General features: G+C 32.9%; 2 protein-coding genes across 2 annotated transcripts in view; one reads left to right on the top strand and one right to left on the bottom strand.

The window, feature by feature from the left end:
- LOC148947798 (atrial natriuretic peptide-converting enzyme-like) overlaps positions 1-18,797 on the top strand; it is a 195,628-nt gene that overhangs the window by 145,411 nt on the left and 31,420 nt on the right. The window lies entirely within an intron of this gene.
- LOC148947799 (uncharacterized) lies at positions 7,330-14,207 on the bottom strand. Its single transcript, XM_089095748.1, has 3 exons — positions 14,202-14,207; positions 8,878-9,078; positions 7,330-7,722 (listed from the first exon to the last, which is right to left on the bottom strand). Exons 1-3 carry the CDS (start codon positions 14,205-14,207, stop codon positions 7,330-7,332), a joined length of 600 nt encoding a protein of 199 aa, XP_088951874.1.

Raw genomic sequence — 18,797 nt, 5'->3', positions numbered from 1 at the left:
AGAATGCTATTTCATAGCTTAATTCATTCTTATGTTTCCTATTGTTCAGTCATATTGATGTCTACTTTCCCTTCTTTTCTCAAACCACTTTCAAATATTTATGATAAATATATAAACCTTATCCAGGAAGTGGATCGTTCGGCAACCAAACCGCTACTTGATATTAAAAAACTGTATATTCTTTCATGTCCGTCTTTCACTTTTTTTCAGCTCCATGGTGATATTACTAGGTCCCTTAGGTTTACGTCTTGTTTTATATCTGATCGGTCAAATTATCAACTCCGTAATTCTCTATATATCCAAATTCCCCATACACCAACAATAAGATCCGATTTTAATCCTCTTGTTGCGTGTCATTTGACATGGAACACCCTTCTCGATTCGGCTTGAGAATGCAACTCGTTTGGCACCTTCAAAATAATAGTAAAAAAATATTTGTTTTCATGTGATTAATTTTATGTACTTTTACCTGCTGCCAATAGTTTTTTTTTTTTTTTTTTTATGAAGCAAATGCTTCACATGTTAAAAGTTCAAATGCTTATGTTTATATGTTTAAATATTAATGTTATGTCTATATTGTTTAAATCTTAAGCGTTTAAATGTTTAATGTTTATTTGATATTTTCATAATCCCCCTCCTACAGGCCATGGAGCCTTTGTGGGGATTTGTAGATTGTTATGCAATTATTTTACTGATATATGGAAAATAAACCTATCTATCTATCTATCTATCTATCTATCTATCTATCTATCTATCTATCTATCTATCTATCTATCTATCTATCAAGAACCACCTTGTCGGAAACCCGTATACAGGAAACTTACCATACCTTGGCTTGAATAACGAGGAAAATATATTGGTCTGAAAATCAAGAAAATTGGCTGCAACCACGATAACCTGCAACGAGGGCATCTTTTTTCTTTCCTTTTTTTTCCACATATAGCTTGGCACTGGAATTATATTAAAGAACGAACTCAAGCCCATAGTAATTATTAATAATAAGTAGGGAATATGTAAATTTCATCAGTATCATTGCTGTAGAGATGACTGAAACCTAGTAAATATCAAACAGTTCGTGGAAATGAACTGTATAATTAAGAGCAACCTGGCTCAATAGTAACCGAAACTCTAAAAAAGGGATTTTTATACCAATAGATATATCAAAAGAATTGGATTTTTATGCTGATTTTAGATATTTAAGTTTCGTCAAGTATAGTTTACCAATCAAAATTTACGAGCCTGAGAAAATTCGCCTTATTTTCGAAAAAAGGGGGAAACAACCCCTAAAAGTCGTAGAATCTTGATGAAAATCCAACCATCAGAACCAGCGTATCAGAGAACCTTACTGTAGAAATTTCGAGCTCCTTTCTGCTAAAATGTGGAATTTTATATTTTTTTTTCCAGAAGAAAGATCACGGATGCATGTTCATTTTTTTGTTTGTTTTTCTTTTTCCAAGGGGTGATCGTATCGACCCAGTGGTCCTAGAATGTCGCGAGAGGGCTCATTCGAATGAAAATTAAAAGTCCTAGTGCCTTTTTTAATTAAAAAGGAAAATTTAATTAAACTAAAAACTTTTTTAACTAAAAACTGCATTTTCGTTGCACATCTAGATGAATGCCAGCTATCCTAACTGCTTACCGTTATACCATGGGAGACTTATGAAAAATAAGTTACATATAAGACATGATAATAAATTTGCTATAAAGTTATTATAATCAAACTAAAAAGGTTACTGTTTACAATATGTTGAAAAGATACAAAGGGATTACTTTAAAAGACGATCATTGGAATAACAAACCATTGCATACATTGGAATTAGTTAGCTACTTCATTCTTTGAGGTTCGTCTCTTTCTGTTTCAAAGGAAAAAAGTCGTAGGGTTTTTCCTGTTTCTAATCAGGTTATTATTAAGTGTTAATGGTTCAGGTTATGACTAATGACTCCTTTTAAAGGAAATTGTTACATTTAGTGCATTGTGTAATTAAAAACTAAATAGTTTTTAAAATAGAATTTTTTTCTTACATACAAAACGATAAAGTTCATCATAAATGGCGTCAGTCAAGAGAACCTCGTGTAGTGGTTATTAATAGTAGTTATTTTTTATTTATAATAAATTATGTACAAGCTTGATGAATGGACGTTCTCAAATTTAGTACCAAAACAGACGAGTTTTAAAACGATACAGGAGTGATGATTTGTATCATAGAAATCATATACAAAAGGTTACTGTTTAAAATATGTTGAAAAGATACAAATGGATTGATTTTTCTCGTATAACCATATATGACGTAATAAGTGAATGCAATATTTAAACACGTTTATGTTTCGACAAGAAATTTTTATTTTATTTTTTGTTCTCAGTTCAGGATCGCTAAAGTTATTATGTAAACTGCAAAAATATTTTTGGTATCTGAGCAATAATTTGAATCTTTTAATTCAAACTAGAAAAATACATTAGAATTTTAAAATTAGTTTTGTTTTTTGTTATGTTCTAATTACCCGATGCGGTGTATATCCATACAAAAAAAAATCATTTTTTTTTATTTTAGTTTTCAGTTCAGAATTGCTAAAGTTATTATGTAAACTGCAAAAATATTCATGGTATCTGAGCAGTAATTTTAATCTTTTAATTAAAACTAGAAAAATACCTGCAAATTTAAAAAATAGTTTTATTTTTTGTTAGGTTCTTGCTACCCGACGCTTGATTTAAAAATAACAAAAATATATTTCGAACGAATAATGGGCACAAAGGACATGTTCAATGACAAGTTCAATTCAGTTTTCAAGCAAGATTTGAGGGATATATCTAACAATCTATTTTCAACGCTACAGAGCATACAAAGTTTATTTAAGGACCATCTGCTAAGTATTCACTATGAAACCAAGCATGGATTCCAACAAGGATGGAAGGATGTTCTCAATGTTTTATTCTTTGCAGTTATATCATTTTCTATTGGAACTATATTAAGGTGGACTCTCTTGAAATTCATAGCTAAAAAACTATATACTAAGAAAAAAGCAAAGGAAGAATTTTATGATTTAGGAGAAAATTTGTTATTCTCTTTAGTCTCAGTGGCAGTTTCGTTACATAGCGTTATCGTGCTCTTTCAAGAGAAAAAGTCAGAAGAAATGTATTTCTGGGAAGTATTTTTTCTCGAACACTTTGCCTTTTCTACGAAACTATTTTTTCTCTTAGAAATGGGCTTTAGTTTGATATTTGTGTTAAAAACCTTTCACGGAAAAAGTAAGAACTTCAGACAAGCAATGTGTCATTTTATTATTATAGTTCTAACATATTTCTTGGGGTTTCTGGATCTGGGAGTAATTTATTTCCTAACCCATACAATTATCGATATATTCTCCCATTTTATTAGTTTATGCCAAATTTGTGTTAAGTTGCGTATGCCAGTTCTAGAAGCAGCAAGGAGCTTCTACGCTCTCTTGTTCCGCCTTCTTTATCTCACCATTGTAGTTACGGTATTTGTAAGCTACTTTATCTATATACAAAATGTCAACGCCTCCCGATTCCCCAGTACTAACATACTTTTAATAATAACGTTAGTCGCCATGGTAGTAACTATAGACCTACCAGTAATTCTTAAGGAAAGGCTTAACTTCATAGAGACGTCAAAGAAATGGTTTAAACCAAGACGGAATGGGCGTATTGCCAAATATATTAAAAAACGAAACTTGAAACTAGACTAAGGTTTACAGCTCCATTTTGATGCTTAAATTATTAAATCTACATCAGATGTCATATTTTCATAACATGTATGTGAGTCTTAACTGGCTTAGATACATCAGCTAGCAAATCTTTATTCAAATTGATATAGTTCACTATAGCCCAACAGGGAAACATAAATACCCACGAATATGTCTTTGATGAGGTACCATGTGACCATACTGTGCGCATTGACCTCAATTTACGCAATGACGTGGACGTAGTAAACGCCCACGTTTTTTTTCCTACGCTCCTACTATTGAATGATCTTAGAGTTTTAAAGCAGACTCATTTGACCACCAATCCTAATACTTTGCGTATTTCTTCCGTAACGAAATACTTTCGTTTTAAACTTTACTGACGCTCTTTTTAGGGTGGCAATCAGCCACATGTGTTAAGGTTGCTTAAAAACGCCCCTCACCCCAGTATTGCTGTCCAGTACGCTTATGTGCTATGAAACAATGTACATGTATTTTGGGGCTTTAGAAACTTTATCAAAATGAAATCTGATTTTGGTTTTTGTTTTTCAGTAAATTAATTAAAAGAGAGCTTTCAAGAAATAACAGTAAAAGAAAAATTTTTCTAAGTAAAGTAAAGAGCCTTTTTAATGCTTAATGCGAGCAGAAATAAACTCCTGTAATAATTCTAACTTAAAAAGACCAGAAATTATTGAAAAAGAATACATGGAACCCAAAACCGAAAGATATTAAAATAAATAATCAAATCGATTATAAAAACAAGGGATGTTGTTAAACAAATCATAAATCTTAAAACGACTAGAAATTTAAATGAATATTCAAGTCAACCTTGAAACAAAACAGAAATTACTACAAACAGGATTTAGGCTACTGCTCAACCTCACCCCCCCCCCCAACGTGGAGGGGTAGTAGTTCAACTCCTTGTTGTGGTAAACTTTATTCGTTTTATTTTTGACTTCAGTATTCGTTTAAATTCCTATTTTTTCAGGGTTAATTTGTTCACCAAATCAGTATCCGTTATCTCTATGTTCGACGAGATGATTTATTTTAATTTCACTTCGTTTTGGGTTTCATTCATTCTTTAGTAGCAATTTCTGTTCTTTTCAACTTTGAATTTCTATACGACTTTATTTCTGCTCACCGTCTGTTTTAATTCTCTGATCTCTTTACTATCCTTCGAAAATTTCTTTTTCGTTTTTTTTTCAGTTAATTTCTGTTTTTCTTATTGACAAAATTTATTATTGGTAAGTATTTCGAATTATTTTAGGGTTTTCAGGTTTTCTGCTTAAGAAATAAAATTTTGTGTTATATTTAGAATCTAATGTTGCACAAGGTAATATGAACTGTTGCATTAGATTGTGTTGAACATAATTATTGCGCGAATTTCAATTAATTTAAAATCAAGTTTAAGGATTGTTCTTGAACCAAGCTTTTGATTCAGCAGAGATTTTTGGGTAATAAATATGAAAGAATGTATCCTGGGAGAGTGTTCAAAATATTACTTAAATAAATTGACTTAGAGAAATATTTATTTTATAAGCACTACTCAGCTCCCTTTTTGTTTATCTCTTTAAACTTTTTTATTTGTAACTTTGACGTGAGCCTGTGCTTTGTTTAGTATGCAAAAGATATCATTTTGACAGCCTGAAATAACAAAACTTCTTTTTATTGAGTTCAACATCCCTTCAACATTCTCCGAAAATATTAACTTAACACATTTCAAACAGTTCATTTCAAACTGTAAGTAAGGAGCGACCCGGCTCAATGGTAACCGAAACTCTAGAAAACGGTATTTTGATACCAATAGATACATCAAAAGAATCAGATTTTAATGCTGATTTCAAGATTTTTGAAAAAAGGGGAAGACCCCTTAAAAGCTATAGAACCTTAATGAAAATCACACCATAATATTCAGCGTATCAGAGAACCCTACTGTAGAGGTTTCAAGCTCCTATCCATAAAAATGTGGAATTTTGCATTTTTTGCCAGAAGAAAGATCACGGATGCGTGTTTATTTCTTTGGCTTTTTTTCCCCCAGGGGTGATCGTATCGACCCAGTGGTCCTAGAATATCGTGGGAGGGCTCATTGGAATGGAAATCAAAAGTTCTAGTGCCCTTCTTAAGTAACCAAAAAATGGAGGGCAACCAGGCCCCCTCACACGCTCATTTTTTTCCCAAAGTCACCCGATCAAAATTTTGAGATAGCCATTTTGTTCAGCATGTTCGAAAATATAATAAGCATGTCTTTTAGGATGACTTAATCCCCCGAAGTTCCCGAGGGGAGGGCTGAAAGTTATGAACTTAGTAGAGATGCCCCTATTGATCCGACCGGGGCACCATATATGGGCATAGAACCACGTGGTTTATGGTTTTTGTCAGTGAGAATGAAAAAACAGGAATTTTGTCACATTTATGGATGTTTTCTTGGATGGTTATGTGTGTTGGTCGATTTATTTGATGTTTTTCATGGGTGTTTTATGGCTTTTGTCCGTGAGAATGAAAAAACAGGAACTTTCTCACATTTATATCTGTTTTCTTGGCTTTTGTCAGTGAGAATGAAAAAACAGGAACTTTCTCACTTTAATGTATTATTGAGACTAATGGGAGCAGGTCAATGACACTTCCTTCATGTTGCTGCTCGATGCAAATGTTATGATCCAGAAATAGTATTTGTTGTTGTTGCTCGAGCCAAATGTTATGAGTTTCCAGGAAACAGTTAGATCACGTGTTTCCTTCACAGCCAATCAGAGGGCTTGCTTACATATTAGCGGCGGAGGGAATATAAGGAAAGGATTTTTGCTATAGTTTTATTAGTCTGTGAATAGAATTCATTAAGTTTTTAGTTAGCAGTGTAATAACATGAGTGAACAAGTTGAGTTAGAAATATCCTTTTATTGCTACTGTTCTATTTGTAAAGGACATTTTCATGATTTTGAACATTCTCATGAACCTACTGCATGTTTAGACAGCTTAGAGGCAGAGACAGATGAGAAGAATCTGGAGGAAACGAGAAGAAAAATTATATGTGACATGGAGAGAAATTTATACCGGTTGCAAGTATGTTCACATAAAAGAAGGATAGATATGATGGAAAAGGAAGATCAAAAGAAGAGACTGGTAAAAGAGGGCTTTCTCTATAGTGTAAAAGACAGCAGTGAAAACCCAATGAAAAATGTATATAAAGCAAGATATAACTCGGATTATTGTGATGAACATGATCTAAGAGAAGAGAAAAAGTGGCCCTTTAAAAGACAACATAAGAGCTCATTCTACGAAAAGGATTTTAAACAACGGAAACCATGGTGGAAGTGTTCTCATATACCATTTTACGATAAATCTCATTTTTGATATGCTTGATAAGTTTTATAGCATAATCATACAATAAATTTGTTTCTGCTATTTTAATTTTCTCATACTCGATATGCATAGAGTAAGGATACCAGCAGAGACTTCTGTACATGAATACTGCAGATTGATTAGATCACCCCTTAGAGTGTTCTCAGTCCACAGCCAAGTTTTCTATCAAAGATAAAAAAAAATTCGTAGAAGTTAGCTGTGTAATTTTTTTCTTAAGAAATCAACATTTCCTTTTTTAACCATGCTATTTAAATAAATTCATTCTTATAGTTTTTATTTATTCGACAGATCAATATTTATAACAGTTTTTAAATATATAATGTCAGATTCCATTATTCCTACATCGCTATGACTATCTTCCAGCATTGCTATATTACACAGAGGGGCTGGCATATATTCAACCTCTGGTTTAAGTAATTTAACACCATCTTCATCATTTGTCGTTATAACGATCAAAGGGGGCATTTCATCATATAACCGCTCGTCATCCTCAACACAGACTCGGCCCGAAGGCCCCCGCCGTACCAAGTCCTCAGATGTATATGATAGTCCATCATCTGTATAATGAACTTCTAGCACGTCATCATCATCATCTTTACTTTCAATCTCGGGTTTACACAAAAGAAGCTCCTCACTTTCCGTGAGCTCCCACTCGGTCCATACATCCTAAAAGATTGAGAACACCACGATCAAATACTAGAGTTTACGGTCAAAAACCTGTATTAGTTCAGATTTTACGGGAATAGTTTATTTTCGAACCAAAAAATGTATTTACCATATTTTTATTACAAAAAACTAGAGTTCTGGTGCTGCGGTTAGTTGTAGTAGTTGTAGTTGTAGTATTAGTTGAAATAAAAATAACGACACTATTAAAATTTTAGATGAATTTATCGCTCTTTGGGCAACTAAATACAGTAAAAACTTACACACACACACAAAAAACTTACACAAAAAAACTTACACACACACAAAAACTTACACGCACAAAAACTTACACACGCAAAAAAAAAAAAAAACTTACACACACACACAAAATTTACACACACAAAAACTTACACAGACAAAAAACTTACACACACAAAAAAAATTACACACACACACAAAAACTTACACCCAAACACAAAAACTTACAAACACACACAAAAACTTACACACAAAAAAAATTTACACACACACACACACACAAATTTACACACACACACACAAAAACTTACACACACGACGGCTAAGTATGTTAAAGGCTAGCTACTTTCTAGCGAAAACACAAAAAATCAGAAAAATGCTCATTGTTCCTTTAGTAGCCACGCAATTAGACTAAAAATTACGATATTTATGCACAGTTTCAACTAACTAAGGCTAAGTATCTTAAAAGGCGAGATATTTTTCTTGCGAGTAGTAAGAAAGGCTTGCAAAAATATGATAATACTACTAGTACTAACAACTTATACGGAGTTCTGAAAGTGGAAGTTTATTAAATTATTAAGAAGGCTATTATTTCTTTGAAATATGCATTTACACAACAATTTCCATGTTTTTGATTTTATATTAACGTAGAATTTAAACATAGCTTCAATTAACTATTTTTCACAATCAAACTACAAGATTACATTTTATTAAACCAGAGAAATGTATGGTCATATGATTTTATTGTAAAAGCCACTATACTTTATAAAATTCCCTTTTTCATGTTTCGTCTCCTTAACAATTCCTGAAAGTTTCAAATTAATATACCAAATCATACTTGACTTCGGGCTTCATTACGGAGTTCTGAAAGTAAAAGTAAAATCTTTAGTGAGAAATAATTATAAAATTTAAACTTACATTAAGATCAGCAGCTTGCATGATAGGTTCGGACATCGCTTGACGGGGGCTTGAGGCTTGTTGTGCCATTGACATGGAAGGGTAGGGATTCTCTTGATTGGTGGTCATGATAGGGTCAGAATATTTGATGACTGTTCCTCTTGAAGGGCCGGCGACTTCACCGTCTTGTATGTGGAGCATAGATGGGTTAGCATATCTCCTCTGAAAGTAAAAGTTTATTAAATTATTAAGAAGGCTATTATTTCTTTGAAATGTGCATTTACACTGTAATTTTCATTTTTGATTTTATATTAATGAAGAATTTAAACATAGCTTCAATTAGCTATTTTTCACAATCAAACTATGATATTACATTTCGCTGAACCAGAGAATTAGGTTTAGACTTTTCTTAAAAGCCTAAACAAAAACTTAAATTGTAAAACAGCAAAATTTCGGTTACATTAGTTAATTTATTAGGTTTATAATTTTAAAAAAAGCATAAATGATAAATTAAAATTATGCAAAAAAAAAAAAAAAATTTAAAAAGCGTAATTAAATTATTTAACATTAACTCAGGAGCTATTCAAACGGAGTCACTTGCGTTGATAGTAGACACTTTGTCCCCATTCCAGATCCGCCATTCAACTTCTCTCCAAATTCAGGGGTCTTATCCCGCCACCAGACACCAATTGTGGCAACTTCTACTGCAGCAACCAATAATTAGAACCCAAGCTCTAAAATTGGTCTCAATCAGAAACCCTTATCACTGTCTAAATTCACCAAGTATAGAGATTTTCAAACAGAGGTCTTTATTCTACAAAGTTCAGGGACGGTCTGACAATTTCATACTAGCAAAAATTTATTCAATACGAGGCGGGGACAGCCCCATTCATATACAGAATAATTTTTGTTCGTCTTCAGTTTTAGTGTTGCTTCTTACTTACAACTGAAAACTTATTTTTTTATTTGATGTTTTACCATTTTCCAAATCATGCCATAAATATCCGTTTGAATAGACCCTCTCTTATCAGTTTAATTCGATTTGAGTACCGGTTCGATTCAAACAGCAAACATTCTTTCTAGTCTTTAGACTTTTCAAGCATAGTAAACTTGATTACGGTATGTAATTTGTAGGGACTAATTCATTTTAAATATTTGCAATTGGAATAAAAGGCAAATTCTGTGAGGGCATACTAGCTAGCACAGATCCAGATGGGCTGAATTCACATTTTAGAGTCAAAAAGTACACACAAAAAAGCAAATATAATAGCAATTTAAATTCTCCCCCTCCCCAAACTCAAAAATTTCTGGGGGGGGCATATTTTCATTGTATTTTTTATATTTTATTTAGAAAACACATCGAAAACCCTATATCAAGAGCTAAATTTGTGAGTTTTTTTTTTCACTGACAATTCCTTTTTTTTTTTTTTTTACCAAGCCTTAATCTCCCTAATTGAAAGATATGAATTATAATCAAGGAACATAGTTCATCATATTTTACATATTTTTGGTTGGAAAACACACTGAAAAGACACATTATTTGAACTTACATCAAACGTTGGCGGGCTTACATTTGAAGAACCTTCCATTATTTTCTATCTTGTCCAATATTTCAGCCTATACTGACTTTTAAACCTTTCAAAGCCCTGAAATATACTAACCTAACGGTTATTTATTTACGAAATCGTGCAAACTGTTGATTTTAGAACAATAATTACCTTTCTATATATCACTTAACACTCACTAGAATTGCCACTTATCACTCACGGAGAATGGATTCAAAACAATACTTCTTACATCACATAGTCTAATTGCGTCAAACGAGACATCTTCAATGCAGGTTAATTAATTGTTACGTTCGATTTTGTTTTGGACATAGGAAAGCATCGATGGGGGTGAGAATTTCTGTAAAACTATCAAAGATTGATCAACTCTGTGATTTCACACTTCTTGTGTAATCAGAAAGAAAAAAGAAGAAAAATTGATAAAAGATATTTTGAAATATGCCCCAAAATCAGAGCTATTACAACTTAAATGACGCGAGGGGGGGGGGGGAATCAGGTTTTAAGAATATCCTGGATATATCATTTTATATTATCTAAGTACTCACAGAAGGAGTCGTCACAGAAACTTTGAAAAGGACTCATTTGATTGGAAATTAAAGTGGCTAGCACCCAATTCACAGGAGGGAGCGTGAAAACTCTTACTTCCAACTGAAAACTTAGTTTTTAATTTGATGTTTTACCTTTTTCAAATCATGCCATAAATATCCGTTTGAATAGACCCTCTCTTATCAGTTTAATTCAATTTGAGTACTGGTTCGATTCGAACAGTTAACATTCTTTCTAGTCTTTAGACTTTTCAAGCATAGTAAACTTGATTACGTTATGTTGGACATAGGAAAGCATCGATGGGAGTGAGAATTTCTGTAAAACTATCAAAGACTGATCAACTCTGTGATTTCACACTTCTTGTGTAATCAGAAAGAAAAAAGAAGAAAAATTGATAAAAGATATTTTGAAAAATGCCCCAAAATCAGAGCTATTACAACTTAAATGATGCGAGAGGGGGTGGGGATCAGGTTTTAATAATATCCTGGATATATCATTTTATATTATCTAAGTACTCACAGAAGGAGTCGTCACAGAAACTTTGAAAAGGATACATTTGATTGGAAATTAAATTGGCTAGCACCCAATTCACAGGAGGGAGCGTGAAAACTCTTACTTCCAACTGAAAAGTTAGTTTTTAATTTGATGTTTTACCTTTTTCAAATCATGCCATAAATATCCGTTTGAATAGACCCTCTCTTATCAGTTTAATTCGATTTGAGTACTGGTTCGATTCGAACAGCAAACATTCTTTCTAGTCTTTAGACTTTTCAAGCATAGTAAACTTGATTACGTTATGTAATTTGTAGGGACTAATTCATTTTAAATATTTGCAATTGGAATAAAAGGCAAATTCTTTGGGGGCATACTAGCTAGCACAGATCCAGATGGGCTGAATTCACATTTTAGAGTCAAAAAGTGCACACAAAAAAGCAAATATAATAGCAATTTAAAATCTCCCCCTCCCCAAACTCAAAAATTTCTGAAGGGGGGCATATTTTCATTGTAGTTTGTATATTTTCTTTAGAAAACACATCGAAAAGCCATATCAAGAGCTAAATTTGTGAGTTTTTTTTCACTGACAATTCCTTTTTTTTTTTTTTTTTTGCCAAGCCTTAACCTCCCGTAATTTAAATATATTAATTATAATAAATGAACATAGTTAATCATATTTAAAAATTTTTGGATGGAAAACACACTGAAAAGACATATTATTTGAACTTACATCAAACGTTGGCGGGCTTACATTTGAAGAACCTTCCATTATTTTCTATCTTGTCCTATATTTCAGCCTATACTGACTTTTAAACCTTTCAAAGCCCTGAAATATACTAACCTAACGGTTATTTATTTACGAAATCATGCAAACTGTTGATTTTAGAACAATAATTACCTTTCTATATATCACTTAACACTCACTAGAATTGCCACTTATCACTCACGGAGAATGGATTCAAAACAATACTTCTTATATCACATAGTCTATTTGCGTCAAACGAGACATCTTCAACGCAGATTAATTAATTGTTGCGTTCGATTTTATTTTGAACATAGGAAAGCATCAGTGGGGGTTAGAATTTATGTAAAACTATCTACTATTTATAAACTTTGATATTTCACACTTAATCTTTATTCAGAAAGAAAAAAGAAGAAAAATCGTTTAACGATATATTGTATTAGAACCAGAAATAAAAGCTCTCCCAACTTAAATGACGCAAGGGGAGGAAAACTGAGGTTTTAGAATCTCTAGGATATATCATTTTATATTATCTAAGTACTCACAGAAGGAGTCGTCACAGGAACTTTGAAAAGGACTCATTTGATTGGAAATTAAAGTGGCTAGCACCCAATTCACATGATGGGGCGTGAAAACTATGGTTTTTAACTTTGATATGCAAGACTAGAAAGAAAAGTTCTTAGGTGTGGGGCTACCCCCCACCTCAACCCTCACTCTTGAAATCCCCCCCCCCAACTCAACTTTTCCAGAGGATTTCAAAATCCCCCCACCCTCCAAACTCAAAAATTTCTAGGAACGTATTTTCATCATATTTAAATATTTACCTACGTACGCATCACTTACGTTAGATTAGATTAGGTGAGAGACAAGCAAAAAGTTAGGTGTATGGTTAGGTTAGGTTAGATTATGTTAGGTTAATTTAGGTTAGACTAGGTTAGCCTACGTACGCGGGGATGCCCCCGCCTCAACCCTCACTCTTGAAATCCCCCCCCCAACTCAACTTTTCCAGAGGATTTCAAAATCCCCCCCACCCTCCAAACTCAAAAATTTCTAGGAACGTATTTTCATCATATTTAAATATTTACCTACGTACGCATCACTTAGGTTAGATTACATTAGGTGAGAGACAGGCAAAAAGTTAGTTGTATGGTTAGGTTAGGTTAGATTATGTTAGGTTAGGGTAATTTAGGTTAGGCTAGGTTAGCCTGCGTACACGCGCGTACGTAGGCTAACCTAGCCTAACCTAAATTAACCTAACCTAACATAATCTAACCTAACCTAACCATACACCTAACTTTTTTGCCTGTCTCTCACCTAATCTAATCTAACCTAAGTGATGCGTACGTAGGTAAATATTTAAATATGATGAAAATACGTTCCTAGAAATTTTTGAGTTTGGAGGGAGGGGGGATTTTGAAATCCTCTGGAAAAGTTGAGTTGGGGGGGGGATTTCAAGAGCGAGGGTTGAGGTGGGGGCAGCCCCGCGTACGTAGGCTAACCTAGTCTAACCTAAATTAACCTAACATAATCTAACCTAACCTAACCATACACCTAACTTTTTGCTTGTCTCTCACCTAATCTAATCTAACGTAAGTGATGCGTACGTATGTAAATATTTAAACATGATGAAAATACGTTCCTAGAAATTTTTGAGTTTGGAGGGGGGGTGGATTTTGAAATCCTCTGGAAAAGTTGAGTTGGGGGGGGATTTCAAGAGCGAGGGTTGAGGCGGGGGGCAGCCCCACACCTAAGAACTTTTCTTTCTAGTCTTGCATATCAAAGTTAAAAACCATAGTTTTCACGCCCCCTCCTGTGAATTGGGTGCTAGCCACTTTAATTTCCAATCAAATGAGCCCTTTTCAAAGTTTCTGTGACGACTCCTTCTGTGAGTACTTAGATAATATAAAATGATACAGCCCTGATATTTATAAAGCCTGATTCCCCCCTCCCCTTATGTCATTTAAGTTGTAATAGCCCTGATTTTGGGGCCTATTTACCAACATATCTATTAAATTTTTATTATTTTTTATTTATGATTAAATAATAACTGTGAAATCACAGAGTTGATCAATCTTTGATAGTTTTAGAGAAATTCTCACTCCTATCGATGCTTTCCTATGTCCAAAACAAAATCGAACGCAACAATTAATTAATCTGCATTGAAGATGTCTCGTTTGACGCAAATAGACTATGTGATGCAAGAAGTACTGTTTTGAATCCATTCTCCGTGAGTGATAATTGGCAATTTTAGTGAGTGTTAAGTGATATATAGAAAGGTAATTATTGTTCTAAAATCAACAGTTTGCACGATTTCGTAAATAAATAACCATTAGGTTAGTATATTTCAGGGCTTTGAAAGGTTTAAAAGTCAGTATAGGCTGAAATAAAGGACAAGATAGAAAATAATGGAAGGTTCTTCAAATGTAAGCCCGCCAACGTTTGATGTAAGTTAAAATAATATGTCTTTTCAGTGTGTTTTCAATCCAAAAATATGTAAATATGATGAACTATGTTCCTTGATTATAATTCATATCTTTCAATTACGGGAGGTTAAGGCTTGGCAAAAAAAAAAAAGGAAATTTCATTGAAAAAAAAATCAAAAATTTAGCTCTTGATATGGGTTTTCGATGTGTTTTCTAAATAAAATTTACAAAAAATACAATTAAAATATGCCCCCCCCCAGAAATTTTTGAGTTTGGGGAGGGGGAGATTTTAAATTGCTATTATATTTGCTTTTTTGTGTGCACTTTTTGACTCTAAAATGTGAATTCAGCCCATCTGGATCTGTGCTAGCTATTATGCCCCCACAGAATTTGCCTTTTATTCCAATTGCAAATATTTAAAATGAATTAGTCCCTACAAATTACATAACGTAATCAAGTTTACTATGCTTGAAAAGTCTAAAGACTAGAAAGAATGTTTGCTGTTCGAATCGAACCAGTACTCAAATCGAATTAAACTGATAAGAGAGGGTCTATTCAAACGGATATTTATGGCATGATTTGAAAAAGGTAAAACATCAAATTAAAAAATAAGTTTTCAGTTGGAAGTAAGAGTTTTCACGCTCCCTCCTGTGAATTGAGTGCTAGCCACTTTAATTTCCAATCAAATGAGTCCTTTTCAAAGTTTCTGTGACGACTCCTTCTGTGAGTACTTAGATAATATAAAATGATATATCCAGGATATTCTTAAAACCTGATTCCCCCCCCTCTCGCCTCATTTAAGTTGTAATAGCTCTGATTTTGGGGCATATTTCAAAATATCTTTTATCAATTTTTCTTCTTTTTTCTTTCTGATTACACAAGAAGTGTGAAATCACAGAGTTGATCAGTCTTTGATAGTTTTACAGAAATTCTCACTCCCATCGATGCTTTCCTATGTCCAACATAACGTAATCAAGTTTACTATGCTTGAAAAGTCTAAAGACTAGAAAGAATGTTAACTGTTCGAATCGAACCAGTACTCAAATCGAATTAAACTGATAAGAGAGGGTCTATTCAAACGGATATTTATGGCATGATTTGAAAAAGGTAAAACATCAAATTAAAAAATAAGTTTTCAGTTGGAAGTAAGAGTTTTCACGCTCCCTCCTGTGAATTGGGTGGTAGCCACTTTAATTTCCAATCAAATGAGTCCTTTTCAAAGTTTCTGTGACGACTCCTTCTGTGAGTACTTAGATAATATAAAATGATATATCCAGGATATTCTTGAAACCTGATTCCCCCCCCTCGCGTCATTTAATTTGTAATAGCTCTGATTTTGGGGCATATTTCAAAATATCTTTTAACAATTTTTCTTCTTTTTTCTTTCTGATTACACATGAAGTATGAAATCACAGAGTTGATAAATTTTTGATAGTTTTACATAACTTCTCACCCCCACTAATGCTTTCCTATGTTCAAAACAAAATCGAACGTAACAATTAATTAATCTGCATTGAACATGTCTCGTTTGACGCAATTAGACTATGTGATGTAAGAAGTATTGTTTTGAATTCATTCTCCGTGAGTGATAATTGGCAATTCTAGTGAGTGTTAAGTGATATATAGAAAGGTAATTATTGTTCTAAAATCGACAGTTTGCACGATTTCGTAAATAAATAACCGTTAGGTTAGTATATTTCAGGGCTTTGAAAGGTTTAAAAGTCAGTATAGGCTGAAATATTGGACAAGATAGAAAATAATGGAAGGTTCTTCAAATGTAAGCCCGCCAACGTTTGATGTAAGTTCAAATAATATGTCTTTTCAGTGTGTTTTCCAACCAAAAATATGTAAAATATGATGAACTATGTTTCTTTATTATAATTAATATCTTTCAATTAGGGAGATTAAGGCTTGGTAAAAAAAAAGAAAAAGGAATTGTCAGTGAAAAAAAAACTCACAAATTTAGCTCTTGATATGGGTTTTCGATGTGTTTTCTAAAGAAAATATAAAAAATACAATGAAAATATGCCCCCCCCCCCCCAAAAAATTTTGAGGTTGGGGGGGGGGAGAATTTAAATTGCTATTATATTTGCTTTTTTGTGTGTACTTTTTGACTCTAAAATGTGAATTCAGCCCATCTGGATCTGTGCTAGCTAGTATGCCCTCACAGAATTTGCCTTTTATTCCAATTGCAAATATTTAAAATAAATTAGTCCCTACAGATTACATACTGTAATCAAGTTTATTATGCTTGAAAAGTCTAAATACAAAAAAGATTGTTTGCTATTCGAATTGAATCAGTACTCAAATCGAATTAAACTGATAAGAAAGGGTCTATTCAAACGGATATTTATGGCATGATTTGAAAAAGGTAAAACATAAAATTAAAAAATAAGTTTTCAGTTGGAAGTAAGAAGCAACACTAAAACTTAAGACGAACAAAAATTATTCTGTATATGAATGGGGCTGTCCCCGCCTCGTATTGAATGAATTTTTGCTCGTATGAAATTGTCAGACCTTTCCTGAACTTTTTAGAATAAAGACCTCTGTTTGAAAATCTTTACACTTGGTGAATTTAGACAGCGATAAGGGTTTCTGATTGAGACCAATTTTAGAGCTTGGGTTCTAATTATTGGTTGCTGCAGTAGAAGTTGCCACAATTGGTGTCTGGCGGCGGGATAAGATCCCTGAATTTGGAGAGAAGTTGAATGGTGGATCTGGAATGGGGACAAAGTGTCTACTATTCACGCAAGTGATCCCGTTTGAATAGCTCCTGAGTTAATGGTAACTAATTTAATGACGCTAGTGACATTTTTTTTTTTTTGTGCATAATTTTAATTTCCCATTTAGGCTTTTGATAAAATTCTAAACCTAATCAATTAATTCAAGTTACCGAAATTTTGCTGTTTTACAATTTCAGTTTTTGTTTAGGCTTTTAAGAAAAGTCTAAACCTAATTCTCTGGTTCAGCGAAATGTAATATCATAGTTTGATTGTGAAAAATAGCTAATTGAAGCTATGTTTAAATTCTTCATTAATATAAAATCAAAACATGAAAATTACAGTGTAAATGCATATTTCAAAGAAATAATAGGCTTCTTAATAATTTCATAAACTTTTACTTTCAGAGGAGATATGCTGACCCATCTATGCTCCACATACAATACGGTGAAGTTGCCGGCCCTTCAAGAGGAACAGTCATCAAATATTCTGACCCTATCATGACCACCAATCAAGAGAATCCCTACCCTTCCATGTCAATGGCACAACAAGCCTCAAGCCCCCGTCAAGCGATGTCCGAACCTATCATGCAAGCTGCTGATCTTAATGTAAGTTTAAATTTTATTATTATTTCTCACTAAAGATTTTACTTTTACTTTCAGAACTCCGTAATGAAGCCCGAAGTCAAGTATGATTTGGTATATTAATTTGAAACTTTCAGGAATTGTTAAGGAGACGAAACATGAAAAAGGGAATTTTATAAAGTATAGTGGCTTTTACAATAAAATCATATGACCATACATTTCTCTGGTTCAATAAAATGTAATCTTGTAGTTTGATTGTGAAAAATAGTTAATTGAAGCTATGTTTAAATTCTTCGTTAATATAAAATCAAAAACATGGAAATTGTTGTGTAAATGCATATTTCAAAGAAATAATAGACTTCTTAATAATTTAATAAACTTCCACTTTCAGAACTCCGTATAAGTTGTTAGTACTAGTAGTATTATCATATTTTTGCAAGCCTTTCTTACTACTCGCAAGAAAAATATCTCGCCTTTTAAGATACTTAGCCGTAGTTAGTTGAAACTGTGCATAAATATCGGAATTTTTAGTCTAATTGCGTGGCTACTAAAGGAACAATGAGCATTTTTCTGATTTTTTGTGTTTTCGCTAGAAAATAGCTAGCCTTCAACATACTTAGCCGTCGTGTGTGTAAGTTTTTGTGTGTGTGTGTAAATTTTTGTGTGTGTGTGTTAAGTTTTTTGTGTTTGTGAGTTTTGTGTGTGTGTGTGCGTGTGTGCTAGTTTTTGTGTTTGTGTGTCATTTTTTTTTTGCGTGTGTAATTTTTTTTGTGTTCTTAAGTTTTTTTGTCTATGTAAGTTTTTGTGTGTGTAAATTTTGTGTTTGTGTGTAAGTTTTTTTTTTTTTTGCGTGTGTAAGTTTTTGT

The sequence above is a fragment of the Artemia sp. Qi Xiang Cuo genome, chromosome 10 (genome assembly GCF_049724085.1).
Source record: "Artemia sp. Qi Xiang Cuo chromosome 10, ASM4972408v1, whole genome shotgun sequence".
Classification (NCBI taxonomy): Eukaryota; Metazoa; Arthropoda; class Branchiopoda; order Anostraca; family Artemiidae; genus Artemia; species Artemia sp. Qi Xiang Cuo.
Note: the sequence above shows the minus strand (reverse complement) of the source record. Positions and strands in the feature narration are given on the sequence as shown.